Below are 24,490 nucleotides of genomic sequence, written 5' to 3' on the forward strand. Positions count from 1 at the left end.
TAATAACACTTAGCTATATCTATACACATGTGGACTTATAGTGTATATGTGCATTAGTATAATGTACAAAGGGCTATACCTTCAAAGCTTTACCCGGAAGGTAGACACCACAACTAATGAGGACGAGAAGGAATTAAGCTTATCATGCTTGGGCGGGACCCATAAACCGTCCTGTTAACCTTGTGGTAGTAACAGTTTATGAGCAGCAATTGACTATACGAACAAACAACCAGCTGGTAAGCGAACATTAGTATACAGTTTTACAAGCAAGGTTTTAAAAACGTTCTAGTGCTCTTACGTGTAGGTCGTGGGAAGGTAACTCAATTTATACATTTATTGTGGGAAGAACAAACACAGTTTTATTGGCGGCGTGCATTTACACAAGACTTACTCTAGCTGTGCATTCGATATATTGTGATATAGTTCTGTGTTCATGTTGGAGTAATATGGCCGGTATACAGCAGCAGCAGCAACTTCCAACGACGGTGATAGCAACGTACAGTGATAGCGTCACCGAATTTACATGTGACCTGTATAAATATGTTTGTACCGGGATGGCTAGCAATTCGGTGATTTCACCGTACAGCGTGTCGGCAGCCATGATGCTGTCCATGCTCGGCACGGAAGAAATTTCCAAAAGTCAGATAATGGAAGCACTGCGTGTAAGTGACATTCCAACAAGAAACATTCACGAGGAGTATAGGAAACTCTTTACTGAACTAAATACATCAACCGGAAGTGACGTGTTGAAACAAGCAAATAAAATATTTTCTAAGAAAGAAGTACAGCTGAAAGCAGATTACGTAGAAAATTCCAGGCTCTATTATGGAAGCGAAATGGAACTGTTGGATTTTGGTGGTGATGCAGAAGGGTCCCGTAAGAGGATCAATGATTGGGTTGAATTGCAAACTAACAATAAAATTCAGGATTTGATTCCCGCAGGATCCATCAACGCTCTTACTCTCATTATTCTTGCAAACGCGATCTACTTTAAAGGAAGATGGAAAAATCAGTTCCCTGCAGGGGCAACGAGAAAGCAAAAGTTCAATGTCAGTTTAACAGATACATTGGATGTGGACATGATGCACGCTAAGGAACAGAGTATGCCATTCGGATGGTTTTCAAAATATGATTGTACAGCGGTTGAGTTACCGTATGAAGGTATGAATAGAAGCATGGTCATAATTTTGCCGAATGCTGTTGACGGGCTCTCAAGCCTTGAGGAGAAACTCTCTTTGGCGATGATTACCGAACTTGTAAAAGGAATGAGAATACAAGACGTGGAAGTCTCCATGCCAAAATTTAAGATTGAGGCAAGATTTGACCTCAAAAGCGTTCTTATGAAGCTTGGAATCCGCGACGTGTTTTTACCAGAGAAAGCTAACCTCAGCGCCATGTTCGAGTCGGCTCCTTCCAACTCGCATATTAGTGACGTAGTACACAAGGCTTTCGTTGAAGTGAATGAGGAAGGAACTGAAGCTGCTGCCGCCACAGGAATAATGATCCGTGCGATGAGCCTTTCTCCACAGTTCTTTGTAGATCGCCCATTCCTTTTCTTCATCCGTGACGTCAATTCTGGTGCTGTACTTTTTATCGGAAAGTTCGTTCGACCATCTTAGGTTTCAGCAGTGGGATTTCTTATTGGCAATGTATAAATGTGTTCCTATATACGTACTGAAGCAAATTTTAATAAAATATAGTCATGCTTTTATCGCACATTTAAACTTTTTCAATACTTTTCTTAGAGCTGGAAATTTTCTGTAGTATTGAGAGTACACAGTACAAGTGTACAACTCTTAATTTAAAGCCGGATACTGTCATAAGATCTAATCTAAAATGAGAATAAATACTATATATAGCCCGAGATTATTCTATACACGGAAATTGATCAGTTGAATGTTAAAGAATTCGAGATAAAATGTGTAATGTAAAGTACGTTATGTACATTTACACTGGCAGTGCACTTTGTGTTGATTTAGCATACTCCTTCATTGTGTTTTACCAGACTTGTAATTGCTATGAGATGAATAACGATTATTACTTTATGTTTCCTTAATAAGATATATTATTGTGATAATATGATGTCATGTGATTACGAGTTAAGACAATAGCTATAGGAGCAGCGAATTGCCTACACTCTGTATATTCTGATTTAAGAGAAACAGTCTTCGTAGTCGACTATCCTTGAATCAAGTGCGTTACATTGATAGACAATCGAATGACTCGAACTAAACAAAAGCATAGAATGATAGAAGCTTAAAAATAACAAAAACACACAAACATTGTATTACATCATGTTTAATAAACAATGAGATTTGGAATGTTAGCTGCCATTACATCTGTGTGTTGTAATACTGTATATAACCGGAACAGTCATCATACTAATATCACTACTTTCTTATAAACCTACAGGTACTAATAGCTGATTATAGTTAAGTTATTCAAGTACACACATGACGAGTGTAGTTGTTGATTAATTAAAGAGATCATCAATTTTATTTTCATTGTTGAATGTTTATGATAATAATGAAAATTTGTTTGTCCTTTTAAGTGTGCATTAATTTGAAAATAACAAGCAAATTCGTGGAATTTCCATCCCCCGCTTTCAGGACATGTTGTAGATAAACATTATTGAGGTAAGGTTTAACCTTGGTTGAAACATGAAAAAATAAACTTATTCGGAAGTAAGATGTGTAAAATAAACTTATTCGGAAGTAAGATGTGTAAAATAATGTCAGCTGAAAGTGACTATTAAACTTAGCTGAGCTCTTAGGGCATTTGACTTCGATACTAACTTTTAAGAAAATCTGTTTACATTTGTTACAATTATTGCACAGGGAATGGTAGGAAATGACGTTCGGAGTACATCAAAGGGCCATATCTCTACTACATATGTTGGCCAAAAGTGGCAATCGCACTTGGCCAAGCCCTTAAGGCATTTGACCTTGTTACCAAGTTTGAAGAAAATCGGTTAATATTTATTACAGTTATTGTACGGAAGTGGCAATAACTGACTTTTTTTTTATGTAAGCAAGGGGCCATAACTCTGCTAAATAAGGTCCGTTGAAAGTCGCGATCGAACTTGGCCGAGTCCTTACGGCATTTAACCTTGTTAATAAGTTTGAAAAAAATCGGTTCACATTTGTTACACTTATTACACAGAAATGGCAAAAAATGACGTTTTTGATATTTCAAAGAGCCATAACTCCGCTAAATAAAGTCCATCGACAGTCGCGATCAAATTTGGCCGAGCCCTTTAGGCATATAAACTTGTCACCAAGTTTAAAGAAAATCGATTGACATTTGTTACAGTTATTGCACGGAAACGAAGTGTGACAGAAAGACGGACAAACCTAAATTAATAACTCCCGTTTCGGAGAAAGCGGGGGACGTTTTGGAGAAAGTGGGGGATAATAATTATCAATAATTGAGACTAATTAATTTTGTCACATTCTGAAATTCATGTGTGACTCCATTTTTTTTAATATTGACCGCATATTCTATCAAGTAATAGAATCTGGACTTTGAAATTGCAATATAATGGTTGAATTATGGTAAAACATTAATATAACTTGTATATCGTTTGTAGATTAACTGAAAACACATAGTGACCAACATATCATCTAGACGTAATTTAAACTACAATGTATGTAGGTTAATAATTGTGATATTAGTTTACAAAATGATCTGGTTAAACACTTATTACATGTTTGCTCAAGGTACATGACCAACATCATAAAAAAAATAAAATAAATGTGCGAGTGGAAAACACTTTCCATTGAAGGTTTACGACTATTGCAGGTTTTTGGTATGTACATGTTGTCTAGTGAGCAATTATATAATTTATGATAACTACATTCCTTGTGATAAATCAATAAATTGCGGTGGGTTTTTTTCCGTTTCACTATATGTGTAAGCTGACTCGGAGAACTATCAAGGTTATGAACCTATACAGAAAATATAACATTAAACGTTATAGACCCGTGTTATAAACTCTTGATATTTTAGACCCGTTTTATAAACACCTAATATTAACAAGAGATCCCAGAGGGATCTTGGCGCCCATCATAGATTAATCTATGTCTGACAATTGACATGGATCTTTTCTGTACTTTAAAGCTTCAATTATCAAAATCCAAGATGGTGGACTTTCAGCCATCTTGTTGACTGATTAGTCCCAAAATGCACTATGTACAACTAGGGCCCAAGGGGAACAAACATATGGATTTTTTCTATTGAATTAACGCCCTATTACTAGCCAAGGTCATGTAAGGACGGCTTCCCATGCTATATCACCGAAGCATGTCGCCATATTTGAAAATGATCACTTCAGTACATCTTGTTGACGGATCGGTCCCAAGATGTAAAGTGCACAACTACAGCCCTAGGGAATACCACATATGGACTTTGCGAATGATCCCTTCAGTACTTTCTGAGAAATAGCGGTAACAAACTTCAACTAACAAATTCCAAGATGGTGGCCTGGCGGCCATTTTGTTGACCGATCGGTCCTAAAACGCATTATACCCAACTTGGGGAACCTACATATAAAATTTTAGAACAATCCCTTCAGTACTTTGTAAGAATTAGTGATACAAACTTTAACTATCAAAATCCAAGATGGCTGCCTGCTTGTTGACCGATTGGTCCCAAAACGCAATATGCACAATTAGGGTTCTAGGGGAACTTACCTATGAAGGAAGGACGGATGGGCGACGGACCAAGGACGAAAAGCGATTTGAATAGCCCTCCATGTAATAAGGATGGGCTAAAAACATGGTACACATTTTATTAGCCCACCATCATCAGATGGTGGGCTATTCAAATTGCTTTTCGTCCGTGGTCCGTGGTCCGTCCTTCCGTCCGTCCGTCCGTCCTTCCGTCCGTTAACATTTCTTGTTACCGCTATTTCTCCGAAAGGGCCAAAGGGATCTTTCTCAAATTTCATATGTAGATTCCTCTAGGGCCCTAGTTGTGCATATTACATTTTGGGACCGATCGGTGAACAAGATGGCCGCCAAGCCGCCATCTTGGATTTTGATAGTTAAAGTTTGTTACCGCTATTTCTCAGAAAGTACTGAAGGGATCTCTCTCAAATTTCATTTGTAGGTTCCCCTAGGGCCCTCGTTGTGCATTATGTATTTTGGGATGGATCAGTCAACAAGATGGCCGCCAGGCAGCCATCTTGGATCTTGATAGTTAAAGTTTGTTAACGCTATTTCTCAGAAAGTACTGAAGCAATCTCTCTCAATTTTCATTTGTAGGTTCCCCTAGGACCTTAGTTGTGCATATTGCATTTTAGGACCGATCGATCAACAAGATGGCCGCCAGGCAGCCATCTTGGATTTTGATAGTTGAAGTTTGTTACTGCTATTTCTAAAAAAAGTAATGAAGTGATCTGTTTCATATTTCATATGTGTTGTATGTTTGAAAAAGTTTGAAAAGCAGAGAAAAGATCCCTCTTTCCATTGCCAGACGTAGATCATACTTGGTGGGCGCCAAGATCCCTCTGGGATCTCTTGTATATTGGATGCATAGAAAATGCAATCATTTGCATACTACTCCATTTCTCCATAAATAAAACAAACATTTTGTTATCGAGTTTGAATAACACAAGATAATAGACAATACTATATGGTTTTCACTGATGTTTGAAAGGAAAGATCATGGTAGGTTATATTTGGAATGTTTGAAACAGAAATTACCATACAATGTTACAACATGTAAACGAAAGAGATGATACAATGAATATCTAAAATAATGAAATAATAAATATTTGAATGTCTGTCATTTCTTCAGATCAAGTACAACATGCAAAGAAAAAATTTGGATAATAGAACACTTTTAATTAGTTGTTGTGTTTTTGTTTTAATTGAAATAAAAACGAATCGAATATTATAAACAAAGTATTTGGTAAATATCTGCAAGATGATAATACATAATTATATATTTTAGACATATTTTAATAATTCAGCTTCTGGGAAGTAAATACTATGAATGCATTATGCATCAAATTACTTTTTGTGTGCAGTATTGACATCAGAAACATAAAACCTCCACTAATTATGGATTTACTACACACTTGCAACTAACAGACAATGAATAGTTCATGATATCTTATGGTTGTGGCTTATTCAATAGATAAAAATCTCACGATATCTATAAAACATAGTGTTACCTCCAACATGACTATATGATACATATATATGGTCCAGTATCACATTTACGACGATAACAACACCGGATTGTATGGTATAATACTGGCAGGACTACTACTTTCGTTGGTGTGATCAGGTTTAGCCATTTATAAATTTGTGAAGTCTTCTCATGGAAATGTGATACATTCTGTATTAGCTAGCAAAGGGCTGTCCCTGCAACTAAAATGAATAAGTTTTGGCGTCTTCAAGTCAAATCACTATTTCAGAGAAGTGTCGTCTGGCCTTAAAATCACATACTCACCGCATAAACGTAGTGGTCCATACTTATATCACATATCATTCTTCACACGTGACATCATGAAGTAACACGACGCCATGAACATCTGTCTGTAATCACTAATGCTAATTTTGCTATCACAGATATAACCTTTCTTGCACATCACTATGTGATACGCGATGTCATACACGTCACTATAACACCACTGACGTCACGTCTGTATATTATGACGTCTTCCTCCTGCCATATACGTCATTAAAACACCACTTACGTCACGTCTTTATAGTATGACGTCTTCCTCCTCACATGCACTTCACTATAACACCACTGACGTCACGTCTGTATACCATGACGTCTTCCACCTCCCATATACTTCACCATAGCACCACTGACGTCATGTCTGTATACTATGACGTCTTCCTCCCATACCAGTGCCTATGCTGTCCTGCTCCCGCACCGGTGCTAGGAAGTGATTACTAAATATACTATGTCCGTTTCCTAGTCTGCTATGCGGTGATTTTAAAGAAGGAATGTTTGCAGATTTCGGTCGAGAGGATCTGGTATCAAGATCGTATGCTTCAGCTTTTTCTGTAACAAAGTCGTGAATATCCATGAAAACTTCGGTTTTATTTGTTATTTATTAGGCCTTTTCCTCATTATCTTAATTTTCTACTCTATTGCTAGAGGGTATGTGATATATTTGTATAATACCTATAATCATATATAGGATGTCATTTTCCATTGTTTTCTATTTTAAATCAATATACATTTACTTCATATTTTAATTCTTAACAATTTATATCTCTTTTAGAGACACTCTTTGGACTCTTGCGTTTGAAATTTAATGATAGAAAAATACCTGCACTTTACAGAAACCCGAAAATATTGCTAATAAATTTAACTGTTACATAACAGAAAATTAATTCTCACAAACATGTAACTGGTACCTGTGGGGAGAATTTTAGAAGCTGGCTTTAATGATGATTTCACCACTGGTGTACTTGATCCTTCATACAGACCAAAAACTCCTAGGTAAGGGGAAATCACTCTGGCAGCCAAACGCTCAAGTCGCGCATAGTTCTCGGTGGGAGGAGAGCCGTCGTGCACACTCTGCAATGTAAATGAATATGTTGAGCGTCATTTAACACAGGAGTCCGCAATAGCAGAATTGAAACGATGTCCTCCTCACATAGTACCACAATCCTCTGCCTCTGGGTCACGAGTTCGAAACCCATGTTGGACAGTTAATTGCCATTACTGATCGCAGATACTAATACTTTCAAATACCAATCAAATCATTTAAAACATCAAAAAGAGAAAAAGTAGTTCAATTTTAAGTGTAAACATCCTTTTCTGAGTTAGAAGGTGGTTGCAGACAAATATAAGAACAACACACAACAATATCCTACTGTTTTATCATACCAGTCAACGAGGTAAAATCTAGTGTTTCCTGTGGAACGATAGGCCTATCTAGCCTTTTTGGTTTTTAATGAATTAGAAATTGTTTAGTACATACATATGTATATTGAAAATGGAGTTTTTTTTTTTTTTTTTTTTTTTTAATTTTGATTACCTACCAGCAGAACTAACAACATCTGTCGTATAGCTGCTGGAACTTCGTCTGGTAAAACCGACCCCAGGGACTCTGAAATGTACAGTGTCGGAGTTACATGTAAACTGGTAGTGATGCCTCATAAACGTCACTGCACAACCTTCCATTACATGATAGCCTGAACAGCACCAAATAAGATCAAATATAGAAATGACTCGGAGCCTCGATATAAAACTGTTTCCAAACAGAAACCCATTCATCTCGACCATTGTTACCGAGCACAATTATGATTGAAAGAGTACCATGAGTTTTTTTACAATGTTATTACTCGTCGTTTTACATGCAGAAGGCAATGTTACTCTGATGTTAAATGTAACAACTTAACACAACTTTGCGCCTCATTTTCCTGGAAATATGTTTACTGAGATCATTATGGTTGAATCAAACAGCTTTGCCAGAGTGAACAGTCTTGTTGAGACTGTTTCCTCTTTATACTGTAGAAGACTGTTTTTCTGACATAACTAAACTTGTATATTAGGTCAGTTTAATTTTTGTTAAGCCAATATCCTCTTTGCCCAACATTACTACAGTGACATATTTTATGAGGGACTTATTTGTACATTTTATTCTTCAAAGATACAATACGGTCGGAAATTAAACACAACTTCATTACATCTATCAATTATCAGAAGTTAACATATCACCATTTTTCTGATATATAATTATTTCACCTAACCATACAATAAACACTATATAAAACAACATTGCGGATAATATAAATACATGTATATGTTATTTGTTTAATATAAAATATGCATATATATGCACGATGGCAATATATATAAATATGCAGGACAGCATAAAAACTTAAAGCAAATATCTTCAGACGACATGGCTTTGTAATTAATTGTGTATGCTTATGAATATAACATATGGTCGCGTCTCAGGACACTGTCGGCCGTCATGGTCTGGTAGTCAGATTCGTGTGTATTATATAATAATGTTAGCTGGCGTATACAAACGATGATCTCTTCCCGAGTATTGTGTAACTGTTACTATAGCCATATTTCGTTCATTATTTCTGATAATCTTGTCTATCTCCTGTTCGTCTACAACACTTTTATGTTTTCTCATATAATATGAAGAGCATTTGCTTGTACTTCGTTTGCTGTTTTTTTATTTCTTATTTTCAATTATATCCTCTACACGTACTACAAAGGTGTAAACTGAGTATCAAATTAACATTGCAGCTGTTGATTAACAATTTGTTTATACAACAGGTGGTATAAACTCTGTACGAATTCTGACTGGATGACACGGTAAACATTACTTCATCTAATATCAAGGTCTTCAAGAATCAAGTGACGTCATACTATGTTGTGATAGCCGCTTGACGTCAAAACCGATGTTACGTTGGAAAGCTGGTGTGTCGTGATCCATGTTTCAAAATACATCACATTTTTATGCGTGATGAAAAAAATTGACCTAAATATTTATAATAATCAGTATGACGTATATTGGCGAGGATTTTCTGGTAAGTTTGATAGATTTAAAGAATTTGAACTTACCTGGACTTGATAACAATGGTTTGATGATTATTTGGCGGGAAGAAGAAGGCGCCATGCCGTGTACATGTTTTAATCTGACAATGGGTATCATATTCTTGAATGAATTATGGCAATTCAAATTAAAAAGAACATCAAATAAAGTGATGTTTTATCCTAAAGATAATCATAGTTAGAAGGATTCGATATGGTCTGGTTTTTTTTATCAAATAATTTTTTTTTACTATTTATCAGTGCCTTTTTGATGATGACAATATCACTACACTTTATACGCATATTTCGGCAAATAACATCACCTTATTCTGATCGTATGTTTATCGGCAAAACGCGGATGTAATTGTGGTAGAAACAGGTCACACGACTCGTTAATTTCATTCCACACTCATAAGTTAATTTTTGAAATAACTCACTCGTGTGGGATTAATTTCATACGCAACATCACCCTGTGTAACCTACTGCGCTGTATTTAGTTTTATTTAGCCTAATTTTAAACTGACATGATGGTACCTTCTATTCCAACCTTAAAGACAACTACGTCCCGGAACTCCAGTAATGTCACCTTTCGTATAGATGTATCTTTGGTCTGAAAATAACAAAAGGACACACTTATACATAGCTGTTGGATATGTATATCTAGAACTAGCATTTCTACATGACGCCAATATTTATACGATACATGGAAACAGTATTAAAGACGAACTGGATGTCAAACCCATTTTCGATGCCAGATGAACCAAATTACATGATAAAAAACCCAACAATATTAAAATTATTAAATACAAAAAAACAATGTTATATTATATGTTAACCAGTTCTTTTAAGATCTCGTTCATAGCATACACATTCTCTGAAATGTTTTAACAGTTTACGAGAATGTATTATGATCTCAGAATGAACGTATGATAGATATACACAATGATGGATATTTGTATTGAGACATCAACTATATTTTCATCTGCATATATCGAAAGAAAAACGCCCGGCATCCTAATATAAGATCATCATTTCCCAAGACCAAACTAATTTGAACGACAGTGTATTCTGTTATCAGAATTACCGATGTGGTGTATCATCCAAACAATATCAATATGCATCAGTATCAAACGAGTTATTGAATTATATGAATAATACAACTAGTACATTTACAACACATCTGTTACATGACTGATCTGGAAAGAATGTTGCCATGGCAATAGCTCCAGCTTATCAAGGATTTATAAGTGACGTCCTTGAGCTAATAAATAGGAAATAAACAGTACTTGTTATATGGTAAGAAGGTAAGGGTGGATACAATATTTTGGTCGTTTTTGAAAGCATTTTCATTTCTTACAAGAAGATGAAAAAAATTGGAAAGTGGAAGTTCTAGATTATTAGAAGAGGATTGCTTTTCAGTAGAAAAACTTAATTAGCTTTAAATAGCTTACCGGAAGTGGATAAAACATTGCCTGTAATGTGGGAAGAATCTCAGTAAACAGATACGACCACTGCTCGCACATTTTCTTCAATAAGACAGAACCTGTAGTATAAAAAATCTTATTGTGAAATTCAAGTTATGATATACATTTAATTCTCGTATCTTAAGTAAAAACGAATTTTGTTTTGTTCGCTTTTATTAATTTGCTTAATATTTTGGAAAAACATAATTTGGGTTCGATGTATACCCAGGTATCCGAGAGTCATCGCTAAAACATAAGACGATTAACAGGCATTACTGGTTATGGTTAATTTGCAGGACAATTGTATCGTTTATTTCAAACTCGTATTACAATGCTTCAAAATGATGTAATGGTTGTATGTAATAAATAGAGGATAATCATACCTAAATCGTTCTTCATCCCCTCTCTTAGGATAACCATTCCCTTTTTCAGCAGTTTATCCTGAAAAAGGTTTTATTCTTAGTTGAAAGACAATAGAAATGTCATGTGGCCTCCGTGTAATCACAATCTATCCGTATTCTCCACTCATCAAATATACACATACAAAGGAGGAAATCGACAGCCTCCCATAGCAACTGGCGGCCATTTCTGTGATAAAGCTGGGGCATTTTGGGAATTCACTTTATCTGGGAACATGAAAAGCTGAGAGTCGTGATTTTTCATGGTAATACATGTATGAGGAAATCAGTTGTATAATTAGCGATCGATTTCCGGCGAACTGATGCTAGTTCTAGACTCTGGCAAAGTCAAAAAGGTCAACCTTTCAAAACATCTTTTATGGGAGTGTAGAGTCGTAACTCAAGCAATCTATGCAAATGTTCCTGTACATTAATCTGTCTTAGAGAATTGACAAAGTATGTTCCGTGTTGAACAGATCGATAGCTTACTGTGCGGTTTACATACGGGTGACGCCAAAACTGTAAAAAGAAAGCAAACTTTCGGATTTTTAAATCGTTTTTAAGCAATATATATATATAATACAATTACACAACCCAATTGGAAATTTCAAGGGAACATATTTAAAAAAAAATCATCTTATTTCACAAATTTAAAGAGATTTTATTTATACTTGAAAGATTATATTTCTATATATTTTAATTCTTTACATTAATTGATGCGGAATTGAGGATGGCTAGGCCTATACATACATATCGACTTTACTTGTAACATAAGTGACATCCTAATACCAGGCACTTTACTCTCATCACAGAAAGCTGTCCTCCCATTTTTATTGAGTAACGTAGATAATTCTGTGTTTCATCTGACACTGACTATGTTTGGACTGACATTGACGAAACACTCTCTTATTATGTGCCAAACGGACACGCCCGACATCGTTCTAACGTCGCATATTGAACTTGTGAAAGATGTAGCTAAAGTATGAAGGTTACATTTCCGAAAAGTTAAATTTTCTCTTTTCGTTATCGAATTCAATGCGGTTGACGTCTAAAAGAAATTTGCGTTAGGTCATATCAAACAAATGTGATTAGCCTACTTACTTATATGAAAAGAGAAACATGTTAAGGTTTAAGTAGAGGTAACAAATTTCGTATTTCATCATCTTGAAAATGACGGGCTTAACCTAGACTATTTGTTGTGAATAAATCTTAACATCAAATTTAATCAAAACAAAATTCATCATATAAACTCAATATATTTGCAATCCAACCTCTATTTTAGATATTCTTGAGTTTGAATGTGCCTTATACAAAAATAGAATAAAATATGTCACAAAAAAAGTTAAAAAAAAAAAAAAAAAAAAAAAAGCTTTGATTTTTAAATTGTGACCGTTTTCATGAATACCATTAAAATCCTAGCATCAAATTATTACATTATAAAAACGCCCAGGAACATTTTCACCACACATACTGACATTTGTGCAAAAATTAAAATTGATAGAGTCATAATATGACATGTTACCTAATTTTTATAACCCAACCCCCATCCCCCCAAAAAAAATAAATAAATAAAACTTTCAGATCTTTCTAGTATTAGAGTTAATAAAATGTATAACGATTTCACCATACACAACTTCATAATATGCTTGTGTTTACCATGATTTAGTTAAAACGAACACTACAAACTGTACTCACTTTGTAATAATCGAATATCAGAGGACCAGCATCCGTATTGATTAGGTTCCTGAAATGTAAACAGTTGTTCATTTTAGCTTTTTATTACACCCATTTCTGTCTGAGGTGTGAAAAAACAACTATTTCCATTCTCCCTCAGCTTTATCCGGAGTGTTATGCGGCGTATAGATGGAATATCATGCTATCACCAACCGACAGATAGTATCTTCCTGTCGTTCTGTTACATGTAGAAATTCCGAAGCTGTTTTCATTTTAAAAGTAAAACATAACCAGAGTAATTATACATTGCCTTGGAAAATGACTTTCCTCAATTCAACATGGAGTTTTAAACGCGAGGTAATTGTAATTGCAATATCTTTCGCGGTTAAATGTATTTTATGGAGTACTAAAGATAAAGGATATGTCTTCTACTCAACACTGGCTTCTTAATGAGCACAAAGGATTGTTCATCGGGGAAAAGCAACGCAAGTCCCCCTGGCAATTAAGCAAGGAGTTGATGAAAAAAATACCTCAGTGTCTCCTGCAGGACAGCTAATTCTCCTTCTTGTAGTTTTCGTCTCTGGAACAATTGTATAACTGCTATCTGGATGCTACGTAAATAATATCAAAACTTCACTATGAATATATATATATATATATATATATATATATATATATAGATATATATAACAAACATATCATACAACTTTCCTCTGATAATTGACATAACACCTTATTTCATTTTATTTGAGGAAGTTTGCGAGAAGTTAGGCATTTGTTGTTTCGTTGTTTATTTATTTGTTTGTTTCCTTGATTTTTAACGTAACAAACGTTCCTTCTTAGTTCTCCGTTTCAGGTTTTTTGGATTAAGATATAATTGGTTAAGAGAAAAGAGTCAGCGAAGGACCAGGATTATTACAGAAACATTACAATGACTGATATTGGTGTTTACCTCACCTTTCAAGAGTCTCGTTTTTAGAGGCATAGTCAAGAACGTTCCCAGCTGATAAACGAATCTGTGACGTCATAGAGAGTCGTCTGCTTCCATGCGTGACACCCTTCCATGCCTCCGCTACATTGGCCAGACTGTGTCTGTAGGAAACACAATTACTCAGTAGTCTCACGAACATGGTTTATCAAAGTTAATAATTACTTGTAATGTCACAGATAAATAATATCAACGTCCAAATGTTCTCATGACGTCACAGAGAAATACTACAAACACTGCTCATCCTGTACACTTGACGTCCGGACAAAGATCCATCCAGCATTGTTCGCCATGAGTTGTAGTGAAATGATAGATTAATGTGCAACCTATGTTAACAAAAGCTCACTAGTATTCATATCATAGCTGATTGTTCTTGACATCAGAGATACAACTAACTTATAATGATGCTGTCTATAGAAGTCCATAAATACATTTGAGATTGCAGATAAATTTTTAAGAGTCTGGATACAGTAATCAATAGTGACATTACATATGAACAATACCAGCATGGTTTCTATCGGTTCATAATTACTTAGGACATCACAAATGTATCATTTGTGATTTCTCTGAAACATAGATTCAATTGAAGTCGATGACAGCTTGTTGTACAACAATACCAACGGTCAAATTGTACGGAGGCTCATTTCAGTTACCTGTAGAGATTCGGTGCCTATTCTCAATTTACGACAAATTATATAAGAACACAGAATTCTAGTCCGTCAACTGTATTTGCTTCAAAATAGCTGTCACTTCCAGAGCATATTCCAACAGCTGTACCACAGCACTGTCATGATATGTTCATCATACTGTCCATTGACTCATGTTGAGTCAGAAATTGGAATTGGCCGACAAATGTCACTGTCAAATGCATGCATACATAATTATCATACATTTGCTCGGGGGCATTGAACATTCATCAAAGTATTTAATTAAATTGTTTTAATTTACTGCCATTTGTAAATAAATATTATTTTGCTGCTGGTTTCATTACCTTTTACCTCAGTACATTTCATTAATATTTACGATTCTGCTTAAATGGTTAAAATATCCCTCGAATAATAAAAGTGTTGAAGAGGCGTAACAAACAAACAAGACAATAACAGGGAAGGATATCCCCGGCAGTTCGTACGCCTGCTGCTGACAAAGCCATATTACAACCATTGATTGCTTTTATTGTATTAGTCACATCCGTGCATACGGCTATCTGTGACCCCTGGGGATAACAATGAATTATGTAACAGTACAACTTACAAATCAATTAACACGTAAAAGCCCTTAAGTAGATCTCGACCACATCCCTCCTCGGCCATATACTGGAGGATTGCAGGTTTATAATCAATACACAAATAGTTTTATTGCTGTAGTTATGTTTTATTTCGGTTTGATGATTTAGTTTGATTTTAATTTGTGTAACGTTCTAACGTTTAATGTATCGTCATTTAAACTAAACTAAAACAAGTGTAGTGTTCGTTAAAGACTAATTTCAGTGAGTTAAAGATGCTCCATCGCCGACAAATGGTATTTTTTCACTATCAAAAACAGGAGAAGACGATTTAGTATTTTTCTTCAGTTACAAAAGTTACTTATTTTACACCATTACCAACATTGAAAAGTTTGAGCTTCTAATTTTACTTCAAGTTAAAAATATGAAAAATAATTAATTGCATCCCGAAAAAATTCCGTTGCACTATAATCTATATTGAATGAAGTACTGATTGGGCATGCACTAATGGCAAAATAAATTATTTTATATTATTTTTTTGTGTTAATTAGACAAATATATACACGATAATACACTATTTATTGTTCAAATAATGAATATCATTTATGCTCTTTCGGCGGTGGAGCATCTTTAAGGTTTCACGCTCTGTTAATTTCTCTGGCCAAAGGAGATCATGTTACGCTTCGGTGGTGAAGAAAAATCGGAGTTTCCTGAGAAAATCCATTCGACCGACGAATATTGTAAAGCAACATCTTGACGTACGTTTAGATTTTACTATAGAGATGGAAGCCTGTTGTGTAATGTTAAATGCTTTAATCACTTGGCCGCTAACCACTGGGTAAGAATAATACTAGAACAGACAAGGATCGTTCAAAGACAAAAACAAATCGTTCGCGAATATGCTGAGACCATTGCTTTCAGCTTTACGGCATGATATTTCTAAAGCATTTGCCCATCGTACGATAACTAAGCACTTTTAAAACAATTGTACAATGATGTTTTTGTGTATACGATTTGACTGGTTGGTCCCTTTGAAAATGTAATTATTTCAAGCATAAATCCTAACGGACCTGCAGCTTTTGATATGAGGGAAATGCCAAGACTCTTCTGAAAACAATTAAAATCACCAGATCTGCCATTAATACAAAGAAGACGAACCACCAGTCAACCGACAACCGAAAACGGCACTAGATAAGAAGTTATACATGATACAAACAGCTCCTTTATAATACATAATTGTTCCCATTGACAATATCAAATGTTTGACTTGTAAGGAAACATTTAAGCGCTATCATCTAGCCCAGATTAATCACGATAAGTAGCATTTATGAATTTTGTGGGATTCAGTCACATATAAAACACATTTTAGATAGTTTCTTGTTTTCAATTCTAGCATTGCCGAACTTGTATCATGACCGTTTTTTTCATTTTACAAGCATCATGCCATGCTGTGTTAGCAGTGATTGCTGACCACAACTACAGTAACTGTTTAAAATCGCAAATATCAGTTTTTTGGAATGATTCGAATGATTCCTCGTTTTACGTCTGATAAATCATGTGTCAAGCCAAATATAGTTTTAGTGAGATAACCTGAGTCTTCCACAGACAGAAATGGCAAACATGCCGCAGTCTTTCAATTATTCGTGCACGTTGCAGGTAATCCATGTGTGTACGATAGTTAAAACATCTTTACTTGTGCATTCTTTGTTTTACAATATACTCACGTTGATACCGCATGTCTGTTCAACCGAAAAATAGGGTCGGTCACAATCCGTCTCAGGTCTTCGTCTGACATACCTTCAGATGCGATTGTGACCAGAATAGGGATAGAGTCCTTTCTAAGGGAATTATTGGTCAGTCTTCTGGGCCATCCAGTGACCACGTCACAAACACACTGACCGTATATTATAGCAAACCAATAATTTCTCTTCTGTATAGAAAAGCTACCAACAAATCGTATCTACCCTAAAGTTCCTCATAGTAGTATGTGATGTGCAAGTGAGTGCACACAGAAGAAAATCCGTGTATTAATCAATGATTTTTGGCAACCACGCGAGGACTTAACACATGACCAAAACAATCCATTATCTTATACCTATTTATGTATATAGATTGTGGTGGTGATTATCGAGAGTACATAGTACGTAAATGTCAGTTCTTAAACCCTAAACACTGATAAATAGATGAACTTTGTTTCAGAGACAAGAGATGATTATCGAATAGGTCTGTGTAAACAGATATAGAAATGAAATTATTTTAAAGCACGAGTATCGTTCTCACGTGCATGTTTTCCAATACATTTGACCTAACTAATCATTTTTTACTCGAAAACGCATTATAGGCAATTAATTAAAAATGTAAAGTTTATTTTACATAACTTCGTCGTGTCCATATCGTATTTTAAACGGTGCAATTGTCTAGATCAAAAGTCGATAAAAGATTCCTCTACGTGCGGCGTTGAAAAAGTTAATTAGCTTATGATATGCACGGAAATATGTCCCATTAATAAACAGCTAGCCGCCGAAAAGTCAAATACAACGCCGAACTCAAAACTTGTTACTCGACTAAAATGGCTCTGTTTGTTAATATGTTATAGTATGTTTTTTTCGTTTCCCCTGTCCGACTAACAGTGAGAGTTGTTAAAGCTCCTGACAGGTATTTTAGGTAGAGGAAAGCTTGAGTACCCGAATGGAACTACTAGTCTACTCTTAGTAAATGGCGGGAGTTTTGAACTCTTAACCAATCTCTTAACTAATTAAAATCAAGGAATCCATGCTCTTTATTTGATATGATTATGTAATCATAGGTAGAGATAAGTCTTAAAACAAAAACATAACAAAGAAATTGAAATTAAATCAAACAGGTGCAGACCTAGAGACAGAAGGTTGGGCTAGCAACCTCTCGGCAAACGCGACTCCGTTAGCCTTAGGTGCTCGATTCATTGAAGAATTCATGAAAGTAAATCTAAGCATTATATTTCCCAATTGAACTTGGCGTGCCGGCCCAACATTAAATTTAAAGCCTCACATTCTAACTCAAATGTAGTATAAAACCTTGCGGGATTATATGAACCTTTATCGTTAGTAATACATATCGAAGTATAGTGCCTAGAAAAGACACACTCCTACAACCCATCCACAAGTTATGACTATGAAACTGCCCACATCCTACGCCATATGGCCATTTTCTAAAAGCCTGTCTGGAAGGTCAGTATCGCAATATGGTCAATCGGCAAATCGTTTCCACAATTGCTAGCTGTATAAACGTTGCCTACAGCTGACTAGCGCCAATTTCTCCGGATTCCAGGGAAAAGTAATTAAGTTTACTCTGATCTGATCACAGAAGATGTAGGATGCAGAAAAACATGGTCGATATCTGTCTGTTTTACAAAACATATAGACAAACATAACGGACGTAGGACACTTACAACAACAGTTTTACACATTCATCATAACATGACTCGGGCATGCATGCATTTAGCTCGAGTTTAAAAAGCTTGGTGGATGATTGTTACACTTGAAAACTAACAAAAATGATTTTTATCATTATCATTTAAAATATACCTGATGCAACAAGCAATATGTGATAACGACTTTGCAAAATAATAAGGAACCCATATGGGCTTCATGGACAACCTTTGTCTGTCAACGATTACACCCATTACAAGTCTGTTATGTCCTCCACACCACAAACATATCAGTCAATGATCTACAGAGAGAGTTGACACTTTTTACTGACAGCTGCTGATTTCAATTGAATTATAAATCGACAGTTACTTTTAAATTTTACAAATTGACAGTTTCTTTTGAATTACAAATTGACAGTTATTTTGTGGTGTGTATACTGCATTCATAGAAAACGAAGCCACCATTTCTGTCAATGTATGTTAACTGCCGATAGCCAAAAAGATGGACTAAACAGCTGTCTATTAATGTTTTACTCTAAAAAAAGAAGTCCTTCTTCTAAATGGTTTGTCTTATATTGAAAATATGTCCTGTTTGTAATTCTAACTCAGCAAAGTTTTAATTTTAAGGCTTGACTCATTTTGTGCACTCAAACGTTTTAATGTGTGACATGGTGACTGTTTTGTACATTAACGTTATAATTCATTAAGTTTTTAGTAAAGCGACATACGTGCACGTAGATGTGTTTTGGTGATGACGGTGGTGTTCTTAAATGTCAGATGATTCATTACAATGTCAAAGACAATACGGCATTAATTGGTGACATGGACATGTTTGTGTTAAGTTTTAAATGTCTTACCTTTTCATAGTGGATAGCCTCGTCCCTCCAGGTAAAAATGACATCTTGTCCTTCAGTTAGGTATACATATATGCACTTTAAATCCAAGTTTCTTCTTAATGTAAAATCGTAATTAAAACTTCGCCCCACACGACGATGTAAGTTAATTTCTCAGATACATAATTGGGTGTTGCCAATTCCTCTGTCTATTTTAGAACTTATCCCCGACACTGGTTCAGATATACGTAGTAGGTAGATGTAGACTTTACCTGTTGGTTACAGGTAGGTACATTTTCCGACAGGCATTTTCTCTTTGTCAATCTGTCAATCACCGGCTAGTTCTACACTGTCCTTTATTAAGTACATGTTACTTGTCACTCAAATATCTGCCCTGTAGGTGGCGGCTTTACGTAATTAACTCGTCACATACATGTAACGTAGAGACGCAGAGGAACTTTCTGTATAGATAGTTTTACATTTGATTTTCCGGAAGTCAGTGATGTAAGCTCATCAGGAAGCACCTTCATCCGCCGGAAAATAGTTTCCATAGACCATCTGCATAAAAATAATAGGACAGTTGCAACAAAATAACAGTCAACTGAAAATGTCCTAAAAACTAACAAATCTAACACAACATGTTTTTATGGAACCAATACTATTGAATATGTGAAATACATTGTCAGTAAAATAGATTTGATTCCATACATACACACATGACGTAAATTGTATATTTTGTATTATTCAGGTGTGATATTGTATACGTTGATCAGAACAGCTTTATCAGCAGTATATGTAAATATTTATAGTAATGAACTAACTGTACAACAGCGACGGTTATCAATAATTCATAATGTGGCACCCATCTATGGTCACACCTATATCGATAATATTATTTTACTATCCACTGGCGCGGACAGTAAACAATGACACAGGTGACCAGGTATACGACATAATATTGACTATATTATAGTTCTTACTGCATCAAAAACTAAGCATATAGAGGCAGGGTGAGCAGGATACACTTAAAACAGTAAATTCTTTTGACTTCATTTTCAAAAGAGCTTTTGTAAATGTATGGCAGATGTCGGTTAACAGAACCAATTTCACTCTGTAATATGTTTAACAACACACATCGTCTAGTGAATATAATCTGATAAAGGTGTTCCGGATTTACAATTAAGCTCGATTAATAGATATGTATCCGGTTTGAAATTGCTTCAAAACTATTGATGCATCAGTTTAACCGATGATGCGTTTGATATAAGTATTTGTATTACGATATGTATAAATATAACACCTTGTGATATAACATGGCTTATTTATGGTCTACAAAAATAAATGATACATGCAATATCAAGTACAGACAGTTTAAGTGTTTTTTTATGATTTACTTATTAGGCAATACAGTAGGCCTAAAGCATTACGCAATGACCATATATGAAACTTCATGATCAGTTTGATGTCACCTTGGAATTAGATGGTTATTTGTTTCAGAAATCACCCCTTTATCACAGAGAAAGGATATATATTGATCATGGTCAGTTATTTATAAGTAACGGGGACTCTGAATGGTATGGTTCAATTTTGAATTTAGAGTTAGCAAGAAAGTGTGACAAAACGCTACTACGATCAATAGTATTTCTTGCTAAAATTGTGTGTTTGTGTGTATGTGGTATTATGGTCAAGGACTGGACATTCTTCGGACATTTGCTGGAGGGCAAACTTTGTCTTAATGGTTAGACACTGGTCAGTTTGGTCAGGACATCGCCTAAGGTCGCTCTGCGGTGAACACGAGGGAAGATAGCGTTGTAGTAATTACTATCGATATTTTTATAGATAGCATGTTAAAGATTTAGCAGTTAAAACTAGAGAAACTATCTAGTAAAATTTTGTTGATGATCTTAACGAGATGATGAATGCCATCTAGGCAAAAGGAAATTCAACAATGTAATTGTGAAGTTGTCAGAATAACAAACTGCGGCTTATATCTATAGTTGACAAGAATGCCTTCGAGCATTTCAAGGGATTTCTTCACTATAATGAAAAGGCACGTCATTGTCGTCGAGGACGGAGTCGTCAATAATCAACTGCCATGGCGGTTCGGTTTGATTTATTAGTGTGAACGTCACACTTATATCCAGGGTCGTTTAAGGACGTTCTCACGTGTGTGTGATGTGTTATGATGTGTGAATGTTTGTGGTTTTGGGAGACTGTGGTATATTCTTGTTATGTGTCCTTGTATAGTGGAACTCTCGCCCTTTTTATAGTGCTATATCACTGAAGCATATCACCGAAGACAGCGAACAAGCACATCCCATCCCATCATATTATACTGACAACTGGCACACCGGTCGTTTCACTGTCTTTTTCACTAAGAGCTGAATAGGAGCAGAGACTACCACTTTTATAGACTTTGGTGTGTCTTGGTCATAGGGCAGAACCTTCAATATCCTCACAGAGGCGAGCGCTCAATTCGAGGCCAGTGAGACGAGCGTTAACAATGGCTAGATCAGTATTATATGACATCATTGCAAGAGTTTGGCAATAATACTCTGATGACTACCAAATACTTTTGTCAAAATGACATGTGTCAGAGCCAGACCAAAACTGAGTTGATGTTAAGCTACTTTATAATTTAATTAAGCATAGGCCGTGTTCATATCTTAAATAAAGTTTCAAGACATTGCACGACTATAATGAGTTTTAGATCAACTTGACATTAGAAAATAACCTAAATGCTGTAATTAACTTATCCCTGGAATCCTGTTCCTAATTTAGTCTGAAAACTAAGCTAGAACTTTTTGATTAGTTCAATGATGAATGTGTTTGCTTCATGGAATCGACAAACGTCATTAGTAACGAAATGCGGCAGCATATACTCTATGTAAATAGGTGTGTAACGAATTAAGGCATGGGATATCGAAGTACACAAGGATACTAATAACAAACTAAGTTAAATCAAACGTTTGCTGCATTGTTTCTATAAATGTACACAACCTACTCAAAGTAATATATGATATTTACAATTGTAACGATATTTCCCTGTATGATATCAATAAAAATTAGCCATATTTTTCTATAGACTTGTTGCTGTTGAAAACCATATGAGAACCTGTGTCTTTGGCAGCATCCATGACAAAATGAGACTTTCAAGAATACACTAACAGCTAAACCAAGGCGAGGGCACTATCAAGAATACACTAACAGCTAAACCAAGGCGAGGGCACTATCAAGAATACACTAACAGCTATACCAAGGTGATGGCGCTATCAAGAAGACACTCACAGCTATACCAAGGCGAGGGCGCTATCAAGAAGACACTAACAGCTATACCAAGGCGAGGGCGTTATCATGAAGACACCAACATATATAACAAGGCGAGGGCGCTATCAAGAAGACACTAACAGCTATACCAAGGTGAGGGCGCTATCAAGAAGACACTCACAGCTATACCAAGGCGAGGGCGCTATCAAGAAGACACTAACAGCTATACCAAGACGAGGGCGCTATCAATAAGATACTATCAGCTATAACAAGGTGAGGGCGCTATCAAGAAGACACTAACAGCTATACCAAGGTGAGGGCGCTATCAAGAAGACACTAACAGCTATAACAAGGCGAGGGCGCTATCAAGAAGACAATAACAGCTATACCAAGACGAGGGCGCTATCAAGAAGATACTAACAGCTATAACAAGGTGAGGGCGCTATCAAGAAGACACTAACATATAACAAGGTGAGGGCGCTATCAAGAAGACACTAACAAATATAACAAGGTGAGGGCGTTATCATGAAGACACTAACAGATATAACAAGGTGAGGGCGCTATCAAGAAGACACTAACAGCTATAACAAGGTGAGGGCGCTATCAAGAAGACACTAACAGCTATAACAAGGTGAGGGCGCTATCAAGAAGACACTAACAGATATAACAAGGTGAGGGCGCTATCAAGAAGACACTAACAGATATAACAAGGCGAGCGCGCTATCGAGAAGACACTAACAGCTATAACAAGGTGAGGACGCTATTAAGAAGACACCAACAGCCATAACAATATGAGGGCTCTATCAAGAAGACAGCAGAGGTAATCTAACAGAAGGCTATGTTGATCTAATTAGAACGGAGTTGGTATCTATCTAAATATTCATGCTCAAATGAGGATTATAGCGTCAAGTGGGACATCAACGGTCAAGTTATATATAATGGAAAGCTCCAAAAATACTTTTTCTCCATATCAGCGAAGCCAACCCACAAATATATCATTTTCATGTTCTTTTAACGTCAATGACGATCGACATTGTGACTACTGTAATATTATGCAGAATACTATATGTGTGATTACTCAAAACTTTAAACAGCGGGTACATCTGAAATGTGTCTCGTCGGTATACACTGCATAAGGTTAACTACAAATTATAAGATTGGTTTGTTGATCCTAACTTCGTGTGGAAAGTTAGCCTTTCATCTAAATATAACACAGACAGTACAATTAGCATGTTTCCAGCTGATCAGTTTGGCATAATTAACAGGAAGGTCCTTTAAAATGAAAATAAAAAAATACAACTTGCACGATAATGTATTACTAAATCTGTGGATAAAAGATTAACAAGTGCATAAGCCGTTACGCAAACACAAAGTTTAGCCGTGAAGAACATAATAAAACAGATAATAAGATATATAGAAAAAACTTTTATCTGTAACGTGAACATTTGATTTACTCTAAATGTTTATATAAAACCTATATAGCATGCTTTGTGAGAGTAGGAGATGATTGACAGAGGGAAGGACAACCGTATCAAAACACTGGGTTTATGTTTAACAAAGACCAATGGGTTATTGGTTAATGTGAAAAATAGAAGAAATGACTGAATATATAACAATACCCAGGACATAGAGCAACAACATAACACTATTCATAGCAGAATAAATTAAATAATATCGCTTAAACTGGTATTATTCTCGGATGATGTATATTATA

At 35.6% G+C, this 24,490-nt stretch overlaps 2 protein-coding genes across 4 annotated transcripts in view; one reads left to right on the forward strand and one right to left on the reverse strand.

Annotated features, from left to right (window-relative positions):
• Positions 1 to 2,498, forward strand: LOC138305587 (leukocyte elastase inhibitor-like). Its single transcript, XM_069245893.1, has one exon. It carries the CDS (start codon positions 447 to 449, stop codon positions 1,617 to 1,619), a length of 1,173 nt encoding a protein of 390 aa, XP_069101994.1. The 5' UTR covers positions 1 to 446; the 3' UTR covers positions 1,620 to 2,498.
• LOC138305598 (proline-rich protein 5-like) overlaps positions 2,281 to 24,490 on the reverse strand; it is a 28,336-nt gene continuing 6,126 nt past the window's right edge. For 2 of the 3 annotated variants that reach the window (XM_069245908.1, XM_069245911.1), the window contains 10 exons: positions 19,534 to 20,067; positions 14,018 to 14,152; positions 13,591 to 13,671; positions 13,082 to 13,130; positions 11,372 to 11,429; positions 10,977 to 11,068; positions 10,060 to 10,135; positions 8,013 to 8,080; positions 7,383 to 7,545; positions 2,281 to 7,023 (listed from right to left, as the gene is read on the reverse strand). In XM_069245908.1, the coding sequence (XP_069102009.1) occupies positions 6,830 to 7,023; positions 7,383 to 7,545; positions 8,013 to 8,080; positions 10,060 to 10,135; positions 10,977 to 11,068; positions 11,372 to 11,429; positions 13,082 to 13,130; positions 13,591 to 13,671; positions 14,018 to 14,152; positions 19,534 to 19,577 (960 nt within the window). In that variant the 5' untranslated portion in view covers positions 19,578 to 20,067 and the 3' untranslated portion in view covers positions 2,281 to 6,829. Of the gene's footprint in view, positions 7,024 to 7,382; positions 7,546 to 8,012; positions 8,081 to 10,059; positions 10,136 to 10,976; positions 11,069 to 11,371; positions 11,430 to 13,081; positions 13,131 to 13,590; positions 13,672 to 14,017; positions 14,153 to 16,994; positions 17,365 to 19,533; positions 20,068 to 24,490 lie in introns of those variants that run through there. The other variant, XM_069245904.1, reaches the window with a different exon arrangement.

Source organism: Argopecten irradians, chromosome 1 (assembly GCF_041381155.1).
Source record: "Argopecten irradians isolate NY chromosome 1, Ai_NY, whole genome shotgun sequence".
In the NCBI taxonomy this organism is placed as follows: Eukaryota; Metazoa; Mollusca; class Bivalvia; order Pectinida; family Pectinidae; genus Argopecten; species Argopecten irradians.

What these genes read in the sequence shown, in the direction of transcription:
- LOC138305587 (XM_069245893.1), top strand. Translation starts at nt 447, where the DNA reads ATGGCCGGTATACAGCAGCAGCAGCAACTTCCAACGACGGTGATAGCA.